Source organism: Motacilla alba, chromosome 19, assembly GCF_015832195.1.
Source record: "Motacilla alba alba isolate MOTALB_02 chromosome 19, Motacilla_alba_V1.0_pri, whole genome shotgun sequence".
Taxonomy (NCBI): domain Eukaryota; kingdom Metazoa; phylum Chordata; class Aves; order Passeriformes; family Motacillidae; genus Motacilla; species Motacilla alba.
In genome coordinates this window covers 10,822,662-10,850,341 of record NC_052034.1, presented here as the reverse complement: position 1 = coordinate 10,850,341, position 27,680 = coordinate 10,822,662, and the positions used below count along the sequence as shown (strand labels likewise).

Sequence of the window (27,680 nt, the reverse complement as noted above, 5' to 3'; positions counted from 1 at the left end):
ACTTTGCATTTTCAGTTTCTGAAAACCTGGCTTTCACACATTTTTTTTTCTTTTTTTCTCCTGACAGATTTAAAGCAACATATTTTTGGTAGCAGTTTCCTTCATCATGTATGCTTTTCTTTTATTTATTTTGGTTTAATAAGAGCTGTGAAAATATTTGAACAGTAGGAAGGATTGGCTCCCTAATCCTGAGAGGTTTAAAAGGCTGATTGATGACAACAAAATTCAGCATTGTCTTTTGTTATAAGCGTCACCAATGTTCAAAGGATTAAATTGTTTCTACAACCTTGGTCCACTGAAGTACAGTCCTTTTTCCTCCCGCATATCATGGAATCATGGAATGATTTCCGTTGAAAGGGACCCTAAAGTTCCTCTGATTCTGCCCCCTGCCATCGGCAGGGACACCTTCCACTATCCCAGGGTGCTCCAAGCCCTGTCCAGCCTGGCCTTGGGCCCTGCCAGGGATCCATGGGCAGCCACAGCTGCTCTGGGCATCCTGTGCCAGGGCCTCAGCACCCTCACAGGGAAGCATTTCCTCCTAACCCTCTGTCATAATTCGTATTGAAATTAATTACATCCCTTGGCCCAAGACTTTGTTCCTTTCTAAGTATTGGCACAGCTATAACTTTTGGATTGTCCATATTTCTGTCCATGTGATTTTGCTTGACCCTGCTCTGTACTACTGCCTCATTCCTTGTCCAGTCTGTGTCACCCCCAATAATCAGCAATTATTTTATAGGAATTTCCAAATCCCTGATGGACACAATTTTGTTTTGCTTGGACACTAATAGTGGCAGGCCCACCATTCACACATGCTGTATGTGGACCTTGGGATGCTCCACAAACGCATTGACAAAATGATCCATTTCTGCCTTCCCAAACCTTCACAGATGTCAACAAACAAGGAAAAAGAAGCCAAATTCCACCATGGTCTTTAACTGTGGTAAAGTTAAGCTGACCTCTTTCACTTGCAGGAAAAGAAATAAGTGTCTTCATTCCTTTTAAAACTGATTTTTCAAGAAGGAAGTCAAAGGAATGGAGACGTGTACACTTTCTAGATCATTCCAGGAAGGCAAACCAGCAGATAGTTCCTCTTGGCTGAATCTGGTCCCAGTTTTTTGGCCACACCCATCTTAAACCCGGCAAATTTCTGCCCTGGCGCAGGTGTATAAAGAACTGACTTCTCTCGCAGCCCTACCAGTGCTGCAGAGATGGCAGGTAAGATCAGTGCATTTTCATTCTATATCTGCATTTGATATTTCTGGTGTGGATATTGCTGCATTCCATGGGTGGACCCAAGGAGATGGGAGGCAGAGCAGAGTGCTGGGACCTGGTGGTGCTTCATTCCTCCTTCCCCCCTGATGTGTACTTAATTTATTGTGAGAAGTGAGCAAAGACAGCCTGATGTATTTCTTGTGCAGAAATTTCCTGCAATATATGTTTGCAAGGAATAAGCAATAATTCAGTCCCCAGGAACATGGTCCAAGAATTTTCATGGATTGTAAATGTAAGATAACCTCTCCAACTGTGAGAAATCTGTTACTTCTTCCAAATTTTGTCTCTGTCCTGTTCTAAACAATTTGAAATTTTACTAAATTACTTAAAATAAATCTAGTTAAAACCTTTGGGCTAAAAATCTCCATTCGGGGAAGGTGCTGTGCCGCAGTAGGAGATATTGGTGGAACACATCATACACATTTCTGCTGTTAATGTGTAACAGGAATAGAGACAAATTTCAGGGAGCAGCAGGAGGACTGGCAGGGTTGAATGATGATAGACGTGGCAGCTTGTTTTGTTCAGCATCAAGACAGAGGGGGCAGAGAGGGATGTGTGGGGTCAGGCTCCTTTCCACCAGCAGCTTGTAGACATTTCCAAAGACAGGACCCCAGGACACCACCCTCTTCCAACTCACCTTCCCAATATCCTCCACCACTGAGGTTGGACTGTACCTGACTGCCTATTCCTTGGCAGCTACTCAGCCCAGTTTGCTGAGGGTCCCAACTCTCAGAGGTGTCCCTGTGTCCTGCCAACACCTAGAGCCACAGCCCCAGCCCAAGTCCCACTGACAGATCTGGACAGAGGGCAGCTCTATTTTATTTGTGGATGCTGAAAGAGATATTGAAACTAAACATGTCAATCTGTTCTGACCCCTCAGTGAAGTCCTGCCCATTGAGGATTTATGTTTTTTCTCCCTAGGCACAAATCCAAGGATGACTCTCCTGGGATCCATCATCACTCTTTGTGCAGTTGGAGCAATGGGCTCCTCGGGGAATAGTAGGTTCCTGTTTGTCCTTTGGCTGCTGCTGTACTGGAAAGGGTGTGACTCAAAAGTTAGCTGGAGTTCCCAATTAGACACAGCTCCAATAAAAAAGTGAAATATTCTGTAGATTGATCCAGTAAAAATGAAGTTGATACCTGAGATTTGCCTAAGGAAACTCCCTATTTAACCAACAGCCCATTTGAGCAAATCAAACTTTTATGAAAGGAAACTTGGGGCAGAGACTTGGGGCAGAGTATTTTTGACTTCTTCTGTACACTCTCCCTGGGGAAATGTCTGGAGCCCCAGGAGCAGCTGAGGGAGCTGAGAAAGCTCCTTTTCTCAGCCTGGAAAAAGGAGGCTCAGGGGGGACCTTGTGGCTCTGCACAACTCCTGGCAGGAGGGGACAGACGGGGGGAGTTGGGCTCTGCTCCCAGAGAGCAGGGACAGGAGGAGAGGAAATGGCATCAAATTGTGCCAGAGGTTTAGATTGGATATTGGGGAAAATTTCTTCATGGAAAGGATTGGGAAGCATTGAAACAGGCTCTCCACAGCAGTGATGGAGTCATCATCCCTGAAAATGTTAAAAAAAAACTGTGTATGTGGCAGCTTGTGGACACAGTTTAGTTGAGAACAAAGCTTTTTGTGTATAATTGAGTATCCTAAATTTCTGCTTTTTCTTCTTTCATTTTGTTGAGCAGAGGTCTCAGAGGTGCTTTCAGATTCGTCTCTCCTGAGCATCATTACTGAGGCCAGGCAGTTGGTAGACACTGCATATTTACAGGCTCGAAAAAGGTGAGTTCTTCCTGCACGACAGCCCCAATATTTTAAGGTAGTAAGATATGTGTGTTTTTTCTGTTTTCCAATGCATATTTATTATGGAGAAGCCTTAGCACCCGGGCTCTCTTTGTTATGGCTGAAGGGATCCTTTTACCCAGTTTGGTTGGATTCTGGTCCCAGAACCACCAACCATGACCTCCAAATATGGTTTCCTCATCTACACTGCCATGGGCACCTCTCACTGTTCCATAATGGTTCAGACATGCTGGACGTGTGTGAGTCCTCTCCTGGCAGCAGGAGTTTTGCCCCTCTCTGGAAGGACTGGAGTTGTGCAGGTGGTGCCCAGATAGGTGTCAGTGGAAGTCAAACCCCAAGTATTCTCTGTGATTGTCCCAAAAGGCCAGTTCCAGGCAGTGGGATGATTTGGGAAGGAGTCTCTCTCCACTCGTCCTACAGAAGTAGCAAGACAGAACCTTGAGACCAGAAAGAGGTGGAACAGGAGTGAGGTTGTCCTTCTGTTCACAGAATACACCTAATAATACATGTAAAATTTTATCCAGTCACAGTTCATTGGTCTGGATTTCCACATGACAGAACAAAGATTTTTGTGACAAGGAAGTGTGACTGCAAATTTGAAGTAGGGGATTAAGGTGCTTTATTTGCCAAAACCATCTGAGCTGACATGCTAATGTGCAGACAGTTGGTCCTACTGGGCAGGGCCTGCGTGTAACCCTGCAGTGGTGTCACAGCTAATTACACCCAGTCCAGCATGACAGAGGAGCTCTGATTTCAGAGAAGATGTTTCATGGAACTCTTCTATGTTTAGCTTAAAGAGAAAACTGGAGGAAAAGATTGTTAACCCGATGGATTTCCTGAAGCACCTAAAGGACCCCATAGGAAGAACCAGATCTGCAGTCCGTGCTGCTGATTACTTGGAAACTACTTTGAAACTCCTCAAAAGGAAGCTGCATCTCTCTGGGGAACAGAGTCTCAATGTCACAGGTAATGTGATTTAGACCAAAATGTCTTACAAAGAGCAAAGAGCAAGAAATGTGCCACAGCAGGTGGCAGAGAGCAGCTCTGCCATGACCCAAATAATCAGGGATAAAACCCTTCCCCAACAGGAGAATAGATTTGAAGTTTTCTCAGAGACAGATCAGACTCCTGGGTGTTTTATTCATCATCTTTGAGAGTGCATCTCTCCTTTCCTTGTAAAACCAGCTTAAGAATACCTGGGACAAAGCCCACTGGAGACAGTAATCACTGAAAACCCTCCATCTTCCCCTTCTGCTCTGCATACCTAGATTGTACTAATCTCCAAACTCATCGTTTTGTTCCTAGCTGGGTAAAATCTTCCTGGTGATGATGGTCTCCACATTCCCCTGGAAAATTGCTTTATGCCCACCCGATTTCCCTAGTGCAGAGAGGAAGGCTGATCCACAAAAGGATTCAGGCACCAAATTAACAATTCCAATCCAGATGTTTTATATCCACAGCTCCAATTCAGTTGGCTCAAATGTTGACCTAGAACACTGAGAAACTAAAACAACAAAAGAAGAGTAGGATCAGATGTTGCTTTACAGGGTTTCTCTTGCAGACCTGCTAAGCAGGAGACAGAAGGAGATGATTTCCAAGGGCACTGGCTGTGACTATCAGACTCGTTCCATTAAATGCCCAGAGAGAGACTTTTACCGGACCATTACTGGGGAGTGCAACAACAGGTAGGATTGTGTGTGACAACGCGAGTCTATTTATTCTTACTCAGGGTAGATGATTTGTGGAAGTGCCTTTCGAAACGGCAAGAAGAGTGAAATGCTCAGTTTAATGAGCCTAAAACAGAGGATTCATTTCTACCTGTGCCTGTCAGGAAAAAGATGTAACTTCTTAAAAATCTCAGATTTGCATCCACAGCCCTTTAGGTGCTGCTTTGGAGGAAGGAAAGGATCTTGGAGTGGGGGCAGGTAAGAAGTTGAGAAAATTTTGAGGCTATGACTCAGCCTCTCATTTTGCTGGAGGCTACAGGAAATCATCCCTCCACTCTTTCATAGGGATAATACTAGTTTCCCCAGCTGATTCAGATGATAATATTCAGCTGTTGATGTATCTCTATGATGAGTAAGGGTGGGAATTAAATAAGACTTTAATTCTTGGTTCTTTCAACTTTGTGTATTGTACATCCTTTATCTGAGAAAATTAGTTCTTCAGGTTTTTTTGCACATAGCTTCCCTCCAGGTTCAAATCTGGGATTGAACATTTATTTCCTTTTGCGCTTTGAAATTTTTTTTTTTTTGCCAGAAAATGACCAAATTCCTACTCTGACAATGGCAATCAAGGCTCCTTGTCCTGCTGTGTCAGTGACAGACCCCAAATCTGAGCTGGACTTGCATCCAGTGTGCACCTGGCATGAAACAGATGTGCCAGATGTGATGATATAGCACCGCCCTGCAGCAGTGTGTGAGGAGCTCACACGCGCTGGGGTTTTCCAGTCTGTTCCCCTGGATTCCAGGGCCTCTGGCCCCACAAGGACAGCATTGTCTGTCTGCCCAGGCAGAGTGAGGAGTCTCTTTCACTGGGGATATTCCAGAACTATCTGGACACAGTTCTGTGCCATGTGGTCTGAGATGACCCTGCCTGAGCAGGGACATGGGAGCAGGTGACTCCAGTGTGGTCTGTTCCAGCCTGACTCATTGTTGGATTTTGTGTCCATGCTGATTTGAGGCTCAGATTAAGGGTTGTCCTTGACCTTGTTGGGCTGTCAGAGAGATGGAGGGAGGCTTGAGGGATCCCTGTGGTGTTAATATTTTCCCAAGGATCTTGATCAGCTCGAGGTGCACACCATGAGAATAGTTTGCCTGCAAGGACAGTAATAACAATTAGAACAAGACCCTGGTGGTTCTGAGTCCCTAATATTTGACGGAATTGCTTCAGCTCTGGCACTGTCATTTTCCTAGGACATGCTCTTATTTCACAACACATTGCTGTGAGCACTGGGTACTCCTCTCCTTTTCCAGTGCAGAATCACAGAATCATTTAAGTTGGAAAAGACCTTCAAGACCATCAAGTCCAATATTTGACTCATCCCCACCTTATCAACCAGATCAGAACCCTGACTGCCACATCATATAGACATTGCTTGAGTTTTGTGCCCACAGGGCCACAGATCATTGGCTCAATCAGAATTATTTTTCTTCTGAACACAAAATGCTGACTTTAGCAATTCAAACTTCTTGGAGCAGTGCAAGGCAGCAACACAATGGCCACAGCTGCAGGCTGAGTGGGTCTGTGTAAAAACTCCCCTTGGCACAGATCCCCACAGAGGTGTGTTGCCATTGGTTTGATGGTCCCCGGGGGCCCCCTAAGCTGTATGTTCGCTGGTAGCAGCAGGCAGGCAAGGAAACTCCACACGGCTTCTGAGGGGGCTAATTAGATGAGGGTTTATTGGGGGTCCCACCCCCGGGAGCAGTATGGTTTCTGAGGGAGAAGGAGGGGAGGGGGAGGGAGGGGGAGAGAGGGAGAGCCTGGGGAGAAAAGGGGCCAACAGAGAGTTCGGTCTCCCTCGCACAGCTTAACAGAGAAATTCAAAGTGGGCGAGGAATAAGACTCAGGCCAATGGGATTACAGACACATGATACTGCAGAGGAGGATCACAGGCTTGGAATAAACCGTACATTTTCGAGGGGTGAGACAGAACATATCATTTAACTAAAATGAAACACCATAGAGGTGGAGAATCTTCATTCTTGGAAGCTTCTAGCCCCCAGCTGGACAAGACATGGCCACCCTCACCATGCTGATGGCCCTACTGTGAGTCTAATTTTGAGAGGGCAGTGAAGACAGTGGTGGTAGAGAGATTTAAATGACAGATAGAATTAATGTAGGTTTAACTGACAGATACAATTAATAGAGTGACTCAAGGCACCTTTTTTAAAAGAGTTGATTTTTCTCCACAGTAATAACCTTGCTATAATTTGCTTCTTGGTGTTTTGCCAGTCTCATCCCTGTTACCAGAGTGTTCAGACATGGAATGAAGAGTTGTGAAATGTTGGTCTGTACAAGGCTGCTGATGTTTGAAAAAATAACAGAAGTTGTTTTTCTGGTGGTGCTGCAGAAATCGCTCCCACCTGGGGTCCTCTAACCGTGCCTTCGCACGCTGGCTCCCAGCCGTGTATGAAGATGGAGTGTCTGTTCCCCGAGGAGCAAGTGAAGGAAAGCACTACAATGGATTCCCACTCCCACTGGTGAGAGTTGTTATCCTAATCCAGCCATGAGTAAGGATACTGTCCTCAATGCACCCATCAGGAAGGAAGCAGTGTCAACATCTAAAGTGTAAATTGTTTGATCTTTGATCTTAAGCAGCTTTTCCAAAACTGAGTTATTGCTCAGGTTAATATTTTTTGTTGGAAACAGACATGAGAAAAAGATTGTGGATGCTTTCCTAAGCAGTTTCCGAAATGTTCATCCCAAGGATTGCTGCAATCAGTGCTCAAGTACACCAGGAGGTTTGTACAAACCACAAGGCTTGGGAATTGCTCTGCCATATTCTTGACATTCTGGTATTCACAAACAAGTTTCAGCTGGAACGGGTTTTCCATGAAGCCAGGTTTGGCTGAAGGACTGTGTAGTCTACTTTTACACCTGATTGGATGGAGCTGAGGAATGACATGGAGCAATGTAATACCATAACTCTTAGTAATTTGTCTAAGATAATCTTGTGCATGATCTACAACTACCTGAAAGGAGTAGGTGGGGGTGGCCTCTTCTCCAAGGGAACAAGTGACAGGACAAGAGGAAATAGCTTCAAATTTTACTAGAGAAGGTTTAGGATATTAGGAAAAATGTCTTCAATGACATAGTGGTTAAGCATTGGAGCAGGATTTCCAGGGCAGTGGAGAAGTCAATCCCTGAAGGTGTTCAAAAACAGGTAGATGTGACAATTCTCAATATGGTTTAGAGGGAATGAGGATAGTCAGTCAAAGGTTGATGATCTCGGAGGTCTTTTCTGACCTTCATGATTCTGTGATTCCAAGATATCTCAGTGGGAGTTCAAGTGAGAGGCAACCACTCCACCACGGCAGAGACAGTCACATTTTCATTTTGGTTTTCTGCAGGTTCGAAAAGTATCCAATGAAATTGCTCACACGGCCAACGAGAACATCACTGCAGACCAGCAGCTCTCACTGGTCTTCATGCACTGGGGCCAGTGGGTCAACCACGACATAGACTTGGCTCCTGCCAGTGGGGAAGGAGCCAGCCTGGAGCTACAGTGCCACACCAGCTGTGCCTTCAAGCCCCCCTGCTTCCCCATTAAGGTACCCGAACACTCACCTGTGCCACACTCTCTTACAGCAGCAAAAAGAAAACCACGTGGCTTTCTGAGGTATCACTTGGCTCATTTGCTTTAGTTCCCCCCCGATGACCCGCGGACGCTGAGCTCTGACACCTGCATGCCGTTCGTGCAGTCAGCCTCCGTGTGCAGCCCCGGGACCTTCCGGCGGGAGCAGCTCAACGCTGCCACGTCCTTCATCGACGCCAGCACGGTGTACGGCAGCGACGACGCCCTGGGCAGGAGCCTGAGAAATCTCACCAACCAGCTGGGCTTGATGGCCGTGAACCAGCACTTCTTGGATGCGGGGCTGGAACTGCTGCCCTTTGAGAACACGACACACAGTGTTTGTGTTCTCACCAACAGGAGTGCCAACATCCCCTGTTTTAAAGCAGGTAAGGTGCAGCTGGGGGGTTTTCAGTGGGTCATAAAGTCAAAAAGGGACAAATATCTCTGTATAGGATCCTTGTAGGTCTCTTCCAACAGAGGATATTCTGTGATACTGTGATATTTGAAAGAGGCACTTCAAGACATGACTACATAAGGTGAAAGACGGGAATCCTCCCCACAGTTAGAAAAGAAAAATAATCAAACAATAATCGATTAATAAACATAAAAATTATTTTAACTTCCCCAAAAATTACAGCAAATTTTTCTTCCTTTATAAAGTCTTTTCCAAAGCATGAGAAATTTTCAGTAGAATAGCCACCAGTGTTTAAAACATTTCTGGAGCTTTTTTTTCTTCTACCTAGAATTCACCATTCATTATTTGAATGCCAATTGTCAGTTGTCAGCACTGACTGAGAAAGTTGAGGCTGTTCAGCCTGGAGAAGAGCGGGTTGTGTGGAGACCTCACAGCACCTTCCAGAATCTGGAGGGACTACAGGGAGCCTGGAGAGGGACTGCATTGGTAACTGTAGTGGGAGGACAAGGAGGAATGGCTTCACATTGAAAGAGAGTAGATTAAATTAGATATACAGAAGAAATTCTTCCCTGTGAGGGTGGTGAAGCCTTGACAAAGAGAAGCTGTGGCTTCTCCATCTTCCATTCTGTTGCCCAGAGAAGCTGTGGCTGCTCCATCCCTGGAAGTGTCCAGGGTGAGGCTGAATGGGGCTTGGAGCAACCTGGGGTAGTGGAAGGTTGAAATGGGATGGGCTTTAAAGTCCCTTCCATTCTGTAAATCTATGATTCAGTTTTCAACCCAATCAAGACTAACAGTTAAACACTTAAGAAATCTAGTTAATTGATTATTTAACTAACCCACCCTACATCAGAAGAAAAGTCTAGATGTTTGTATGAAATTTTAAAAAAAGACAAACATAGAACTTATGCAAATTTGAAGTGATCCATCACAACATCATAAAAAAAACCATTACAAATGTGAAGCTTGCAAAATCAATCATAAGGGTACAGAGTGTTCTCATTTCCTCATTCTCTGCCTGTAAGAAGGGCTCCTTGCTGAGTGAGGAGATGTTCAGTGCTTCTTCCATCATCTCACAGAGGGTCTTCAGTGAGTGCCCTCCAGTTTTCATAGAATCACAGAAGGGTTTGGCTTGGAAGAGAACTTAAAGACCATCCCGTTCCACCCCCTGTCATGAGCAGAGACACCTTCCACTAGACCAGTTTCCTCCAAGCCCCATCCAGCCTGGCCTTGTGCATTTCCAGGGGTGGGGCAGACACAGCATCATAGCCAGAAACATCACCACTTGTTACTTGTCTGTACTAACACAAAAACTTGCTTCTGTAATTGAAAGCAATGTACAAAATTCATAAAATATTTTCATTTTAGGTGACAAACGGGTGACAGAAAACCTGGGACTCTCTGCAATGCACACTCTCTTTGTCCGAGAGCACAATCGCCTGGCTACAGAGCTGAGGAAATTAAATCCCCAGTGGGATGGGGAAAAGCTTTACCAGGAGAGTCGAAAGATTGTGATTGCCATAAACCAGGTACTGATTACTGTTCACTGTTTATCATCCACACACTTAGAAATGGTTTTTCCTTCAGGCAAAAGGAGGAAAATATTTTGCTGAATCAGTGGGGTTATTTGTGGGAGTTGGAAATTGTGAATGAAGATAGTCCATCTGAGACAGCATGGATATCCAGAGCTTTTTTATGCATCATGCTAATAATTTATCAATTATTTATTCTATTAATGTAAAATAATTATTCGATAAAATAATTTCACATTTTAAAATAATTTAAATCCATTATGCGAAACTTATTCCATTGCTACAGATCTTTTTTCTGAAGATTTTAATGAATTCTGCCACAGAGAGTCCATGTTCATTCTCTGCACTTGACTTCTGATGCCATTTCTGCTGCAGCTGCTGGTAACTTGCTGTGCTCTTGTGCTTTTTCAGATCATAACATACAGAGATTACCTCCCACTCCTGCTGGGTGAGGAGACCAGCAAGTGGATCCCTTTGTACAGTGGTTACAATGAAAAGGTGGATCCAAGGGCCTCAAATGTTTTCTCCCTGGCTTTCCGATTTGGCCACACATCAGTGCAGCCTTTTGTGTCCCGCTTGAACGAGAGCTTTCAGCCTTTGTGTTCCTCCTCCCATGTCCCTCTGCATTTGACCTTCTGTGCTCCGTGGAGAATTATAATGGAAGGTAAGAACATGGAGCAGTGGTCCTGGTCTGGTCCTGGGGTGGAGATCAGCTGGTCAGGCACATGGAATTACAGAATCCCAGAATCATTTAGGTTGGAAAAGATTTACAAGACCATCAAGTCCAACCTGTGACCCCCACCTTGTCACCCAGCCCAGAGCACTGAGCAGCATGTTCAGTCATTCCTTGGACACCTCCCAACTCATCAAGACATGACAGTGGGTGTTCCACATCCACTCAAATGGTGCAGCTGCTCCTGCTGCTCCAGGAGGCAGGAGACTCCCTGTGCCAAATGTCAATCCACCAAAGTCTATGTCAGTCAAAGCTCTTATATCCCCCTATAATCAGGAGACATGGACAGAGGGTGATGTATCCAGTTTAACTGAACTAAAGCAGCATCATTCCTTCCTAGAGGTGCCCATCCCTCTTCCTGGCTCTAACTAGAGTTATGGGGTCCTGCTATTGCACAGCTGAGATCTCCAGATAAGTCTTTCTGAGGAAGACAAATATCTCTTCCAAAATGGGTCAACTCCCATAATTAATTATGAGAAGTATAGTTACAGTTGTGCAGCCAATTTTCCTGGTTTTGCTCATAGTGTCTCCTTAATTGCTATGAAAAAGATGTGGATAGTCAGACATTATTTAATGCTATCACTACATTTAATGTTTTAATAAATGTCTGTCAATTAATAGTGAATTACAAGCAAAATCCATTGCAAAACCTAAAACCTTGGACAGACCCCCAAGCACCAGGACATAATGGAGCCTGGCAGGCTGAGGAGCAGACTTGGAAAGGGACTTGTGGATGGCAAGTGAATTTAGGCATGTGGAAGGAAAAGCTAAGGGATGGGGAAGGATAAGGAATTTAGTTACTATGTGAGGCTTTATTTACTGGCACCTGCAGACATGTACAGGTTCATACAGGTACCACTGTGAGGGTAGGGAGGACCTGGCACCGGTTGCCCAGAGCAGCTGTGGCTGCCCCAGCCCTGGAAGTGCCCAGGGCCAGACTGGACGAGGTTTGGAGCAACCTGGGACAGTGGGAGCTGTCCCTGCCCATGGCAGGGGATGGAATGAGAGGGGCTTTAAGGTCCTTTCCAAGCCAAACCACTCTGTGATTCTATGATTCTGTGATTCCATATACACATGGTGAAATGAAAATATGAAGATGAAAACCCCACCCAGCCACAGTAGACTGTTTCAGCTGCATGAAAGGGACCATCAAAGCTGCACCTTGGCACAAAATATCTTTCTTTGATTTGCAATGGCTGCAGGAGGCATCGACCCCCTGATCCGGGGCATGGTTGTGGACCATGCAAAACTCATGAAACAGAACCAGCTGCTCATTGAGGAGCTTCAGAACCACCTCTTTGAACAGACAGAGGTGATGGGTCTGGACCTTGGAGCCATAAACATGCAACGGGGAAGAGACCACGGCCTTCCAGGTAAGGAGACACAAGTCCACACCTCCTGTGAATAAGACCTTTTTTCTTTCTGCTGCTTATTCCATGAATGAACTAAGCTTTTTCTATACTAATGGGAACAACCAGTACCTTGATTTGAGGATGAAGGATGGACAGACAGTCAAACTTAGGGAATAAGAGGTTTCTGTATTGTAGCAGGCGCAGGCCCTGCAAACGTGCCTTGGCGTTCAGAGGCCTAAGACAGGCAAAATGCTGAGTCAGGATGACTGGACATTGGGACCCCCTCTCTCCCGCTCAGGGACTCTTGCTTATCTCTCTGTAAGGCTATAGGTCACTTTCCTTTAACCCTTACCATTGGACAATTCTCGATCCCCTCTTGCCCTATATAAACCCCTGTTTCTGCCGGCTCATCAAAGAAGAGCTGTCACTGAACCCCTTTGCAGAAAGAAGATAATAAAGGACATCGCTGCAGAATATTTCACACAGCCTCTCTCCTCTCATCTTTTCCTGGTCTACTGAATGCCTGCTGCATGCCCCAGCCGAGCCTAGCAAGCCCACGAGCTGAAATCACTAATGAGCTGGAAATCACTAAAGCTGAATATCACTAAAGGCTTGTTGAGGTGCAGGCTGGAGGCGCTGCTAGAGCTCAGGCGGTCTGGCTCTCCTCAGAGCTGAGCTATCCGGCTTTGATGCAGCTCCTGGGAACACCCCGTAGCCCAGCGAGCGACATTACTGTATGATAAAAATATTTTTGTGAGACGTGTATGACAAGGACAAAAGGCTTAGAAATCAAAGATGATATTGGGGATAATGTAAGAAAGTGTGTGAGAGACAGTGGTGTATTGCAAAGAGAGAGCATGTGTGATACGAAGGTAGAGACACAAGTGACCAAATTAAGCTTTCACATGGGCTTGGACACATCCCCTGGGCTTTGTTCTTTGCCCATCAATCTTGTCTTGTGTCCCAGACAAGCCAGAGTTCTGAGGAGAAGTGACTTGCACCCACAGGTGGGACTACTCCAGGTGCTAGAGAAGAACAGGTGCCCTTGGGTTAAACACAACCAAATTTCCTCTTTTCCAAGAATTTGATCCTAGAAATTTTGCCTCCCAAAGCTGCAAGGACTGATGCATTCACCCATAGCAGTAGAAAGATTTAACCAATAGGATGAGGTGTAGTCACAAAGACAACCCAAACTGTTTGTTTAGTGTACATATGAGAAGGACCTTTGAAAATGTGACATTTGATGGGACTGCCCAGACAATAGTGCCTTCCAGGTCCTTTAATACCATGAGAAGAAGCAGGCAGTTCTCATGGGCTGAGAAAGGTGCCGTGGAGATGTGGTGGTGGGTCCTGGTCATCTGCTGCTCCTGCTTTTGCAGGTTACAATGCCTGGAGGAGCTTCTGTGGGCTCTCGCAACCCCAAACTGTAGAAGAATTATCTGAGGTGCTGGGCAATCCCAAACTGGCCAAGAAGTTAATGAATGTGTATGGGACACCGTACAATATTGACCTCTGGATTGGGGCAGTTGCAGAGCCCGTGGTTCCCCAGGGCAGAGTTGGGCCCCTCCTGTCCTGCATTATTGGCACCCAGTTCAGGAACCTGCGTGATGGGGACAGGTAAGAGATACATTCCCTGTGGCATTTTTAGGGGGGAAATGCTGACATTTCCTGTGACACACTAATCCAACCCATTTACAGCACTCCAGTGAGTGCTCCCAGCAAGGCTCATCCCTTCATTTTAGCCCAGTTGCCAAAAGACTGATTTTGTCAGCCTGTTTCTCTAGATTCATGTGACTGAGGAGTACCAGCTCCAGATCATGGGGGATCTGCTGTGGCTTCGGCCTGAGGTGACTTTTGCTCTCAGGGCATAAATTCCTGCATCCCAGCAGTCTGCTGATGCTGTGTGGGAGAGGCAGGCTCTCTGCACTGGCAGAATCAAAATCTGGCCTCACTGGAGACACCTCTTTCTAAAGGGGTGTTCCTAGGGAGGGTGGATTAAGCACCATTCAGACTCACCTTGGTCAGGTTCCCATCTCAGCAAGTAACCAGAGATTATAAACTGCTTTTGAAAATTTTATTGCAGATTCTGGTGGGAAAACCCGGGAGTTTTCACTCCACAACAGTTGCAAGCATTGAGAAAAATCTCAGTGTCAAGGGTGATCTGTGACAATACTCATATCAAAAAGATACCCAGGGATGTGTTCAAGATCAACACTTATCCTGAGGACTTCACTGATTGCCAAGAGATTGACATGCTTGACCTCTCATCCTGGAAAGATGAGCCTGAGAGTGCCACAAAAGGTACCAGTCATCTGTCAAAAATAATAAATACACTATTAGGTCTTTTCCACACCTAAAAATATGAAATAATTAAGGTTTCCTCAGTGATTCTATCCCCAAAAGACGATGACTGTCCATTTAGCTACATTCAGACAGCACTGGAGGCAGAGGTGCTTTAACTGGGTCTCCAGGCAATCCATCACTTTCATGATACCTTATTCCCTGCCTCTTCCTTTCAAGCAGATGGGAAATCCCTCAAAATCCAGCCTGTTCTGGACCTTGGGAATGTGTCCTCTAAAGACAGGAAAGGAGTTGATCAAAAAGTAACTAGAATTAGCCAACCTGCTCCAAAGTCTTACTGTGCTGCTCCAAGCTCCTGCTCTCTCCTCATCTTCCCCAGAGCTTTAAATCAGTTTAAGGTATATCTGGAGTAGTTTTGACAGTGTATGGCCTTACACACCAATAGCTGAACACACATGATCCAAGGTTGTGATGTGCCACAGTAAAACAATGTCAGAGATGTGGACACTCAACATCCTACTAAAACACTTTTTACTAGGGGTCTCCCAACTGAAATTATGTGGGAGAACAGAGACTTGAAGAATGGACTGGACTGGATTATTTTTCCTTCTGACAACCCATTTATAGATGATCACAATACCTGGGGATCACCTCCACTGTCCTTCTGCAAGGCACTGACAACAAAGCATCTCCATGCAGTTCGTGTATTGAGTTTGAGTAACCATTTGAGGGAAACACTGTTGCTTAAGACAGATATTTTCACTTAAAGGCTAAATTATGGTGGCTTCACCCCATTCTTTAGGACCTGAGTCCACCTTACCTTCTCTCTATACAACAGAGGTTTTTTCATTTCTTTTTTTTATCATATTCTTATGGTCACTAAAATGTGCTGAGCTGCTTCCAGTGGCTCTTTTCTCATCAGGCTTGGGGGAAGTCAAAGTGTTTGTGTAACCCAGAGAGAGTTAAATTCCAGGGCTAAAAGCAGTTGTTAGAAGTTTAACCTTTTGAAATATCAAGAAATTTTCCCCAAACCACTCATTCTAAGGCTGGAAGCACCATGGTGTCTCAGAGGTGCAAGGATACAGGGATGAGAAAAAGATGGACAAAAATGGTGTGTCCAGGAAAGACTTTGTGCCTCTTAGCAGCTTTTTCTTGCTTTATTGACAGTTTCTAATCCTACTCATCAGACCAGCGTTGGAAACCCTTAATGGTGGCACTGAGCTGCTCCTGGGAAACTCCTGCCTGGACATCAGGCTCCGCTGGCTGCTGTTGACTGAACATCAGCACATGGTTTCCCAGAGGGGAGCTCAAGACCATCTAATCTGTTTTATTTCCTGTAATGTGATTTTTAAAAAATTATCATTTCTTTCAAAGAAACTTCCAGTAATGTAAGTCTTCAAATGAAAGGGCAATGATATTTTATTTTCTGTTGCCCTAAAGAGTTGGTCAGAGGCTTTCTGACTCTCTAAAAGTGTAATTATGACAAAATTTTTTACTTCCCATCCTGAATGGGTGTCAAACCTGCAGGCTGACATGCTTGCATTGCAAAATCAATCTCCTTATCCTTTTACCTGCTCAGAAATTAGCACATTCATATAATCTTCACCAAAACTTTTCCAATCTCCTGGTTTTGCACAAGAGAAGGAGCTGTTTAGGCTGCTTCTAATCAGCAGTGAGATTTCAGCCTTTGAAGTCACAGAAGCATGGCAGCTGCATCTTGAAGCCTTGAAACAAGTTTTATTTAAATCCTACGGTAAATTTGTGTGGTTTGGGTATTCTGGGCCGTAATAAAACACATTCTTGTGCACTCACCTACAGCTGGCATCAATGACAAGTTGGGGGCAGAGGGGTTAGAAATCTTTCCATCAGAAAAGGGCCTGGGGCAGCTGATTGACAGTGGCTGAACAAGATCCCAAGTGTGCCCAGGTGGGCAAGAGTCCAATGGCACCTGGGCTGTGCCAGACACACTGTGACCAGCATGACCAGGGCAGTGCCTGTACCCCTCTGCTGGCACTGCTGAGGCCCCACTTCAAATTCTGCGTTCAGTTTTGGGCCTCTCACTGCAAGAAAGACATTGAAAGGCTGGAGCATGTCCAGAGAAGATGACAGAGCTGGGGAAGGGTCTGGAGCCCCAGGAGCAGCTGAGGGAGCTGGAAAGGGGCTCAGCCTGGAGTAAAGGAGGCTCAGGGGGAACCCTGTGGCTCTGCACAACTCCTGCCAGGAGGGGACAGCCGAGGGGGTCGGGCTCTGCTCCCAGGGAACAGGGACAGGAGGAGAGGGAACGGCCTCAGGCTGGGCCAGGGAAGCTCAGGGTGGACATCAGCAGGAATTTCTTCTTGGAAAGTGTGGTCAAGCCCTGGAAGGGGCCTAGGGAGGTGGTAGAGTCCCCATCCCTGGAGATGCCCAAGCAAGGACTGGATGTGGCACTCAGTGCTCTGGGCTGGTTGAGAAGGTGAGGATCAGTCACAGGTTGGACTCAATGACCCTAGAGGGCTTTTCCAACCTAAATGATTCTGTGAATCTGTGTGTGATTCTGTGTAGGTCAGACCTGTGTCCAAAACAGTCTTTGCTTATGGTTCATAGCTAAACATACCAGCACAAAAAAGCAAATCACATCGTGGTTGGTGGGCATCCTCTGACAGAGAAGACAGAAGGCTTGACTCAGAAATCAGGAGCTGCAACTCCCAGTGTGTGTTTGAGTTGAAAGATATAAAGGTTGTGCTAAAAGTCATAAGGTTATCATAGAATCATCACAGAATTACAGAATCAGTAAGGCTGGAAAAGCACTCCAAGATCATTGAGTCCATTAACCCAGCATAGCCAGGTCAACAACTAAACCATGTCCCTAAGCACCAGATACACACATCTTTTGAACAGTTCCAGGGATGATGATTCCATCTGGGCATAGCAAGGATATTAGGCAGCACACTCCTGCGATTTGCCTCTGGTTCCTGAGCCCCCAGATGTCCCTCTTGCGCTTTGAAGATGTGCTCAGCCCTGAAAGTAAAATCTTCCACAGCTTGAAAGGAAGCCTAAATATGCCAAAGAAACCACCAAGCCCTGTAGTCACATGTAAGGTCTTTAATTCCCCTCTCCCAAAGCTGCCTTGGTTTCTGTCTTTCATGTCAGAGGTACCTCCCAAATCCTCCCCATGGAACAGGAAGAAAACAGCACTTTCTCCTGAGTGGATTCCAAGGAAATGTGGGCAACCCTCAAACCCCAAGACAGCCACTTCCCAGGCAGCATGGTGACAGGCTTGGGATCAATGCTTCCTCCTTGTTGGATCTGAACAGGAAAAAGTGGTTATAAGCAGGCAGCAATGATCACAGGAAGGGCCCAGCTCTGCCTGGGGTCCAGCTGGTGGGACATTCTCAGCAATATGATTACACAGAAATGTCCAGCTCTCCATTGTGTGTCTGTCTCGCTGGGTGGCACAGTTCTCTAGGAGGAACACAAGAACATTCCCATTGGAAGCTTCTCTTCTTGGTGGATGTTTTTCCTGTCTCTGGTTTGTCAGCGTTGCAATCCACAGTTGTCTCTGCTGCCAGACCTTTCTGTGGTTGTCATGGCCTCCCCTGCACTGTGGCACACACAGCTGGAACTGGAAGGTGGGATTGCTAATGGGAAGCTCCATTCATCATTCCCGATATCCCCTGGTAGGCAGAGAGCATGGAGTCACGGACCTGCTCGGTCAGCTTGGGAACATCATCTGGGCCCAGGCCCAGCGTCTCCACTTCTGGCAGAATCTGGATGATCATCTTTCCTGTAAGAAGGTGAGATGGGGAAAAAAAACCCCATGAGTGGTATAGAAGAGCCGGAGGCGGTACAGCAGGAGGGTTGGTGCCAACCCAGGAAATGCTCTCATTCCCACACCAGTGGTGTGGGAGCCCCGTCACATCCCAAATGTACACAGCAAAAACCCAACCTGGGCTTTTCCCATCCTCTGAGAGCATATGAATCATAAATATGGAAAGAGGTAAATCTCTCCTCCAACACAATGCAATATAGGATGGGTTTCGTATAAGATGGGTTTTCACAGTAGAAAGGTCACAGGGTCTGTCTAGATCATGGGCAAAAAGAAGATGTTTAACACATGCAAACTGACTGTGCTCTGTCTATGTCAAATTTAGCATGATCCCTCCTTCCTGAAACATACTTTGGGATGAGAGAAATTGTGGCCAGGATTCCCCGATGTGTTAGATTTCTCTGGGGAAGAACCTAAGCAATGGAATGGTGTAAACTGGAAGAACATACTGGGGAGCTGCCATCATGCTCTTCTGTTCTGGCAGTAAAAGTTCCCTGTTTTGGGCCAGTGAGGACAAGACAGTGCCTGCACAGACAGGAACCTGGGGATGTGGAGAGAGTCTGTGACGCGTTATAATGTTCTTGCATGACTTAACATGTGTGCCTGGAAAGAGATCCAGCAGTGCCGATGGCAGAGCTGTGGGAAGGAGGCTAAACAAGCGTAGAGAAGAACTTCACAAAAGAAAATGGTTTGTCATGTTGGATGGGGCTTGGAGCAATCTGGTCTAGTGGAAGATGTCCTTGCCCATGGTAAGGGGTGGAATGAAATGAGCTTCAAGTCCCTTCCAACCTATACCCTTCTGTGATTCCATGATTCTGTGTTACCTGCCTGCACATCTTACACCCAAAGCCAGGCTGATACCTCACTTCACTTGCTCCTACTAAAAGAGCAGAGTGATGACAAGGCTGTGCTGAAAATTCAGATCTCTTGGGAACAGACTTCCAGCAAGTTCCATGAATGACAGTGTCCAACACCAGCCACAGAGCCAGGCTTCCAAGAGGCTCCTCAGCACACCCAGAGCCACTGCAGACACAGGGAGCTGTCCTGACCCGCGGAGCTGCTCGGTTTGCAGGAATCTTGACCACTATCTTCAGAATCAGCTCTGGCAAAACTTCCAATGGGGAAAGTGGGAAGGAAAAGTACAAGGGAAAAGTACAAGGAAAGCTAACTAGGGTTCTTTCTTCAGCAGTTCAGGTCCTGACTGTTTAACAGCCATTTGGAAAATGGCTCAGAGATCTGCTGAGCATGAAATTAGCTAAACATGAATTGCCAGGGTGACTGAAGTTGTATAGAGGCAAATATACATGTGACTGCAAAAAGTCTTTCCTAAATAGCTCAGGGAATTCTTGGAATCTCCATCCTCGGAGTTAATACAACATTTTCTGGATTGGTCACAAAGCTAACTCATCTGTCTTTAGACCTGGCTTTGCTTAAAGCAAAATGTTCAGCTTCTTCCAAGATCCCTCCCCAGGAGGTTATTCTCTGATTTCCCAGAGCAGGGATGTGAAGGGAAAGGAACAGTCTGGCAGAATATCTGGTCATGGTCCTATTCGCCCTCAAGTGGGGGAACACTACCACATCCAAAAGACTTTTGTGTGTGAACAGGGAGAGGATAAACCCAGCAAGTGAAAGATGACTGGAAACAGGCAATTCCATATTTATCATTTGCACCACTCTCTCTTTCCGGGTGTCTGCCTGCAAAGGAATGACTACACCCAGGCACAACAATGGGAGGAATGTGAATTTCAGATGCAGATCCTCTCCTCTGGGAACACCAGGGCTGGCCTGGGAAAGAGTGGCAAGTGGCAGAAGTCCATATTAAGATGGGTAGCAGCTAAGGGAGAGAAGGAACATGGTGGGTTATTTTTCTCTATTGGCATTTGTACCGTTTTTTTTCCCTGCATTTTCCTTCTGAAGTCCAAGATCTGTGTTATTATTCCCCTAAAATTTTATCAGTGGCCAGTAGAAATTTTTGTTACCATAAATGTTTCCTAGCTCTCCATGCACCTGCAGATCCAAGGGCAGTCAGGGTGGCAGGGGGGGTCAGGGGCAGGACCTGCCCCAGGACTCTGCTGCTTCTCCAAGTTCTCTCAGACAGGTATTGGACAAACAGTGAGAAATCCAAGGGGAGAGGAAAAAGTGATGCCTGAAATGTCCCATTTCTTCCCAAGAAGACAGAAACTTGCTGTTTTCTGGGTGCTATCTCCATATTACACGTGGTCCTCTGCCCACCCTGATGATGGCTCCAAGGACTGAGTTTGCACCACCACCGGGACCATTCTTCGCCCCAGGTCATCCTCACCTGGTGTAAATTTCTTCTCCTTCTGGTTGTAGAAGTTGTTGTAGGAAGACAACACTACAGGAATAATGGGGACCTGGAGGGGAAGCAGTCTACAGTGAATATGCACATCTCCTTATCCTTTCTCCAAAATTCAACTAATGTTTTCAGGTGAATTCTGCACCTTGTTGATAATTATCACCATCAGTGTCACAGCAGACACTCGGAGGATTATTTGAATATTTAGATCATTTAACTGTATCACCCCATGTCCCTGCCATTGGATTTTGTATTTTCGTCTCTGTATTTAGGCCAACAACAGTGGATTGTCAAATTTCTATCTACAGAGGCCAGCTCAGCAGAAACTTCCCTGTGGAGGTCCAGGGCTCTTGTCAAGGTCACCCCACTTTTATCTCAAGCTGTAACAAAGGTTTTCCACTTGTCTCTCTGTTTCTGAAACAGACCCCTCCTCTGCCACCTGCCAACTCTGAGGGCTCCTGGATATGTACGCAACCCATAGGGAAGCCAGGGACCAGTACCCTGGTTTGCTGTTTGCTGGTGGACCACAGGAGGCAAATCACACTCTGGGGGCAGAAGGAAGGTGGGTCTCACCTGGGCTTTCACAGCCAGCTGGAAGGCCCCACGTTTGAAGGGCAACATGGAGCCACCATGGTTGCGAGTTCCTTCAGGGAAGATCAAGACACGCAACTGCAGGAAGGAGAAGACATTAGGGCAGAAGGAACCTCCAGGTACAATTCTAATCCACTGCAGAGGGATGGTGCCCTGGGGCTCATTTCTGTACCCCTGACCTCCATTCATGGGTACAGAACACACTGATGCTCTCACTCTGTTCTACTCAGTGCGCAGCCCAGAGACAAAGATCTCTTTCCACCCACATTCAGATTCCTGTTTTCCAGTGGCTCCTCACTGGATTCCTCCCCACTCACATTGTCCTTGTGCAGGGAGTGTGCCACCTCTGTCAGGGTGCCAATGGACTCTTCCCTCCTCTTGCGGTCGATGAAGATGACCCCTGCGAGCCAGCAGGCCAGGCCAAATGTGCCCATGTACAGGATCTCCTTCTTTGCAATGGGCACACAGCGCCTTGGCAATATCTCCATCATCACTGCAAGGAGACAGCAAGGGCAGAACAAATTGTCATCTGCGCTCAGGGTCCCTCTAGATTCTGGGCAACAGCCCTCTGCTCTAGGGGGTGCCATGCCTGAAGCTTCATAGAATCCCTGGGGAATTCTGGGGGTCTCCCAACCATCCACTCAGGACTGGCACTGAAGGAGAGCAACTATGAGAGGGCCGTGGTCAGCTGAGAGCCTTGTCCCCATTCCCTTGGAGAGGGTGAAGCTGATGTAGCTTGAAAATGCCTCTGATACCCTGGAGACCAGTCCTGGCTTGGGGCTGGCTGGTGAAGGGCTCTGTAGCAGCCACTCCCACCCTTCTGCCTGCCTGGAGCAGGAGGCAGGATCACTACATACCCATGATGTCAAGGGAGGTCTGGTGATTCAGCACCAGGACAAAAGGTTTCTTAGTCCTGAGGTTCTCCTTGCCTTTCACCACTATCTGAATGCCAAAGATGTATTTGAGTGGCACGGTCAATGTGCGCAAAAACCTGGAAAAGAGGAGTGGAAATTAGCCAAAGAGATGTTGAAATTTGGGACCAAACTTTGCATCCAAACCAGCCCACCTCACACTGCTTCTGCTGGTTTCCCACTGACACAGCTTTGACCATGACTTGGAGAACAATTAGTGTCCCTCTGCAGCTAATTATTTAATTACAGAAGACAAATACACCTTGCAGGTTTCCCTCAAGCCATACATGACCAATGACCCAGCAACTACAGCTTCAGAAGTTCTACAGATCAACCAAATACTAGATAATATCCAGATTCACAGCACACCTTTGTACTCTGCTTTCCTCCCCACCTTGCTGGGTTAGGAATACGAGCTGCAATAAACCTGTGCCTAACCCTGCTGGCTGTGGAAAGAGAGGAATTTGCTTTTTGATGACATTAGGCTGCAATGCTGGGAGTCCTCTTTGAAGAGATACTGTTAAAATAACATCCAAAAAAAATCAGGCACCAAAGTTAAGAGGTGAACAAAATTTCTCAAAGCAAAAGGCTGATAGGAGATATGAATTCCCACTGAAGCATAAAATGGAATAGTAAATCCTACTTCTGCAGCACTTCAGGAGGGTTCAAGCACTGTGGTGCCTTGTAGCAGAGTCATCTTTTTATCCCCACTCAGCCCAGGTTCCTGATTGCCACCACTGATCACTCCTGAACAGCCCATGCATCCTCCAGGTGAGACTTGGAGAGTCTGAATAGACTCTGAAGAGACAGGATGGACAGCTATGGGATGGGCTGGAGGACTGCCAGACCTGAGACACCAGTATGTCACTGAGCTGATGGGAACATCAGTGCCCATGCAGGGGCCAGCACTGCACCACGGTAACGTCTCAGGTGTGCACTAGCTCAGAGTAGAGAATGGGAAGAGCCCCTGGAGTGGCTTTCTCAACACAAGTTAGTGATAGAGTGCTCAGCCATGGGGAAGAGGGAAATACAGCTCCAAAGACCAGATGAAAGAGTTCTAGTAAAAACAGCAATATGTATTACATCCAGGTTGTTGGCATTACCTGCTTTGGAAAATCTATGTCACCTTTTACCTCCTTTCTTTCCATAATTTGTTATTCTTTTTATCAACCCTAAACCAGTATTAAAAGCCCACACCCCTTCTCTGAATTACAGAGTCTGTCATCTCCCCAGATCAATATAAAACCGATCCTTCCCCTCCACAGCACACCCCCAGGACCCTCCAAATCAAAGCACTGGATAGAGTGGACTCTATCAATGCTCAGGGCAGACAGGAGCCACAGACAACTTACATCATGTTGTCCACGTTACGTCCACGAGGAATACTGAGGATGGCAACCCCAATGCTTATGGTGAAGAGCCATAATTTATAGAAGGTCATCTTGCAGAAGAATCTGAATGCAGGTTTCACCTGGTAGAGGACTAGAAAGGCAATGAGCAGACAGGTAAAGGGGTAGTGAAGGAGGAAAAGCTCCATCCTTCCAGCCCAGAGCATGTTGAGCAGAGCAGTGAACAAGTCACGAGCAGCTGGTGATGTAGAGCAGAGGTGAGACTCCCTCCATCAGCTATCTGTGGGTGGTGCAAAGCTGGAATGAGGTTTGGGAGTGAGGCTTCAGCCAGGCTGTGCTCTCTGCTGGGAGCTGCACTCACTGTGGGAAGCCGGTTTAGCAATTGCACTGCAAGAACGCTGGGAGGGCTGGATGGCAACAGGGCATACACAGCAGCAAAGCCGTCTGTGTGCAGGGGCTGTGGGGCTGGCAGTGCTTAGAGAGCCTTCAGGGGGCTTCAGGGGGCTCTGGGAATAGGAACCCTGAGGAATTTTAAGAAAATCTTTAGTGGGGAAGAGCAGGATGTATTGGACAGCACAAACCCTGCCCAGAGAAGCCTCATCTCTGGAAGTGTCCAAGACCAGGTTGGCGCATGGAGCAACCTGGGGTAGTGGAACGTGTCCCTGCCCATGGCAGGGGTGGAACTGGATGATATTTAAGTCCATTCCAGCCCAAACCATTCCATGATTCTCTGACCACTCACTTTGTGCCTCACTTTGTGCAAACATTGATCTTCACCAAGCGAGCTGGCTGCAAGATGTCCAGGAAATCAGAAATCAGTATTTTCAGGGGAGAAGGGGGAAAACAGTGATCTGAGCAGTCAGACCCTGCTCTACACATCCAGGCACTGGAGGGACCAAGCTGAGCAGCTGGACATTCCACATGCACAGTGGGAAAAGTGGGAAAAGTGCCACAAGTCTAGACAAAAAAAAAACCAAAACAAGAGCAGTTACTCCCAATGCTTTCCTGGCAAGAGGCAGATGCATGTTCAGACAGCATCTGCATAAGCAAGGAGTAAATCAGGAAAATGCAGGTATAACCTGGAACTGCTCCAACTGCATTTCATCTCCTGAAACAACTGTGTGAAAAGGAACTTTGCAATAGCCAGAATGACTGGGCTGAAAAACAAATGTTTCATGATTCATCATCTGCACACCAGATGATGGTGTGCACATCTGCACACCATCATCTGCACACCTTGCTCTAGCAACTGGCACTTCAGAGGAGCAATGATTCTCAGCTCCAGCCATGTCTGAGAGCTGCAGATTCTCAAAAGGGAATAGCTCAAGGACCCATAAAACCACAATGACCATCACCTAAAACCTAAAGAACAAAGTCAAATCCTTAACAACATTAAAATGGGCAAGACTCAGAGACATTTCCTGAAGAAACTGAGGAAAGACATAATAATATAGAAAGACATTGCCTGTGCTCCCTGCTCCTCTGGCTTAGCCACAGACCCTTCTTCTCCTGATTTTCATTGGAAAACTGAAGAGAGGTGACTGCAGCCTCACCTCTCAGCTCTCCTAAGGCTTCCCTGTAACCACAGGAGAGGCAGCCAAAGCAAAGAGCTTCTCCACAGCCTCTAAGCTGTCCCTGCACCAGCACATGGACACTACAAGAGCCCCATGTGTTCACAGTGGGACCCTCTGAACTGGTGCTTGCAGAGACCAGGTCCCTGGGTGAGCTAGGGCTTAGAGAAAAACCATGGCTTCTTTCTGCTGCTCCAAGGTTTGATCCAGCAAACACTTCCCTTTCTGTGTCTGTCAACCTTTCCTGTATCTCATCTGCACAAAATTGTGGCCTTTTGCAACTGGGAGGAGGTTGATTGGATGCACAACTGGTTCATCCTGACCTACCAGAAAGAGGTTCCTAAAATGTAATGCCAGTGAAAGGAGTGGAATAGCTGTCCTGCACTAATGGCAGTGGTTTCCAAACCAGGGTGCTGTTGTGAGGCTCCTGCTGTAGAAGAAACTTTTGATACAACTCTGCACATAGAAACCCATCCAGAATGTTAGGTGCAAGGAAGTCTGCAAGTTCAAAACAGTTCACAAACCACTGAAAAGGTTTATTTTAAGTCACTGTCAGCAACTTTCAATGACTTCACAGAAACACTGACGTAAAATACCTCCAGGATCATTGAGTCCAACCTGTGACTGATCTCCCCACCTTGTCACCAGCCCAGGGCACTGAGTGCCATGGAGAGTCTTTCCTTGGACACCTCCAGGGATAGGGACTCCACCACTGCCCTGGGTAGCCCCTTCCAGTGTCTGACAACTCTTTCCAAGAAGAAATTCCTCCTGATATCCAACCTGAACCTCCCCTGGTGTAACTTGAGGCCATTTCCTCTTCTGTTTCTGTTCCCTGGGCACAGAGCCCAAATTCCCCCTGGCTGCCCCCTCCTGTAAGGGAGTTGTGCAGAGTAAGGAGGTTTTTGATTCCAACAGCTGGTAAGTGTCTCTGATGAGTATGGAGAAAGCCAAGGACATTCCCAATTCACCATGGACAGACAGGCAGCTCAGATCTAACACAACATTCAGGCTCCAAATCCACAGATACCAAAGTGTGCAGCTGTAATTTTCTCCTGTTGCAAGGATCCCCAGCACCTGGATCCATCCTGCTCCCATTTCAGAAGCAGTTGGCTCTTGCCTAACCTTCAAGGTGTTTTCAGAAACTGCAGCTCTAATGAAGATCCCAGTCTCCAGACCAAGTCTGATCATGACCCTTCTGGCCCTGGGTCTTTGCACCTTTTCCAGGATCTGGCTTAATTTAAGTGAATCTCAGATAGGGAGATGAGGGACTTGATCACAGCGTGAGCTTTTGTCACCAAGTTTTAAAGACTCTCCTGCTCCCCAGATCTGCTCAGCCACACATTGACCTTTGTGGGAAAATGTGGTGGGAAAATGCCAAGAAAATAGTCTTGTTCATCATATGAAGGCTCAGAAGAGGATGGACTGTTGCCAGCACAGCGATGTGTGAGAGAGAGAGGAGTTGGTGAAGCTGAAGATAACAATGACTTCCAAATACAAAGCAATGGTTCCAACACAAAATATGAGGACTGGATTTTGAAATGAGAGTGATTCCCATTGAAAATTGCTGGCATAAATATCTACTCTGAAACAGATTGGAACAAGCAGAGGGGCAGACACAAACCTCTTCTCTCTGGTAATCAGGGACAGGACCCGAGGGAACAGCTGGAGCTGTGTTGGGGGGTTTAGTTGGACATCAGGAAAGGTTCTTCCCCCAGAGGGTGCTGGGGCACTGAACAGGCTCCTCAGGGAATGGACATGGCTGCCAGAGCTCCAGGAGGGTTTGGACAATGCTCTCAGGCACAGGATGGGATTGTTGGGGAGTATGTGTGGGGCCGGAAGTTGGACTTTCCAACTCAGAATATTCCATGTTTCTATGATAAGTTATCAAAGGGCAGTGTTGGGTCTGGCCAAGGACAACATCAGTCACCAGCCTCCAAAGCGTGAACAGGTCAAAAGGAAATTCATCCCTTACTCTTCATTTAGAGGCATTAACATTGATACTAAAACCTTCAGAGCGATTCCAGAGTAAAGATATTAGAGAAAGGTCATCAAGACTGAGGAAACTGTTTATGATGCTCTGGCTGCAGCTCCACAATGAATCCATATAACCCTCAGTTTTACAAGGCACAGATTCGCTTCAGAGACCAATTTATGAGCAAAGACATGGCTGGAAGTGCTTGTAATGACAAGAGAAGAGGTTTTACAAGAAAAGGTGCTCTGGCCCATCAAAACTTCTGTGGTATCAAGACAGGCCTGACAGAAAAGAATGCAACAGCATGGAACAGCCTGGGCTGCAGGACTTGCATACATGGGATAGCTTAGAGCCCAGCCAGGTGAACTCTGGCTAGGAAGTACAACAGTCTATCACTGTAAATCACAGGAAAATTGTAGTGGAGAAGGACACCGGGAGGTTTGCAGGTCAACCAGCTACTCACAG

The 27,680-nt window shown here is 46.6% G+C and overlaps 2 protein-coding genes across 2 annotated transcripts; one reads left to right on the top strand and one right to left on the bottom strand.

The window, feature by feature from the left end:
- Positions 1–1,176: 1,176 nt before the first annotated feature.
- On the top strand, positions 1,177–16,548 carry LOC119709792 (myeloperoxidase-like). Its single transcript, XM_038157996.1, has 14 exons — positions 1,177–1,218; positions 2,197–2,274; positions 2,959–3,052; positions 3,864–4,039; positions 4,635–4,758; positions 7,146–7,275; positions 8,146–8,346; positions 8,440–8,755; positions 10,150–10,310; positions 10,725–10,977; positions 12,249–12,419; positions 13,778–14,015; positions 14,482–14,699; positions 15,867–16,548. The coding sequence occupies exons 1-14, from the start codon at positions 1,212–1,214 to the stop codon at positions 15,905–15,907; spliced, it is 2,208 nt and encodes a 735-aa protein (XP_038013924.1). The 5' UTR covers positions 1,177–1,211; the 3' UTR covers positions 15,908–16,548.
- Positions 16,549–18,201: 1,653 nt separating this feature from the next.
- On the bottom strand, positions 18,202–23,945 carry LOC119709864 (1-acyl-sn-glycerol-3-phosphate acyltransferase alpha-like). Its single transcript, XM_038158145.1, is given in 7 exon segments — positions 18,202–18,462; positions 20,807–20,879; positions 21,395–21,490; positions 21,730–21,905; positions 22,270–22,403; positions 23,676–23,902; positions 23,904–23,945. Coding segments are annotated over 7 exon segments (894 nt in total). The 3' UTR covers positions 18,202–18,316.
- Positions 23,946–27,680: the final 3,735 nt, after the last annotated feature.

Bases quoted from the DNA above. Each gene is read 5' to 3' on its own strand.
- LOC119709792 (XM_038157996.1), top strand. The intron at 4,759-7,145 runs GTAGGATTGTGT...GTGGTGCTGCAG, and splicing joins ACTGGGGAGTGCAACAACAG to AAATCGCTCCCACCTGGGGT. The intron at 14,016-14,481 runs GTAAGAGATACA...ATTTTATTGCAG, and splicing joins AACCTGCGTGATGGGGACAG to ATTCTGGTGGGAAAACCCGG.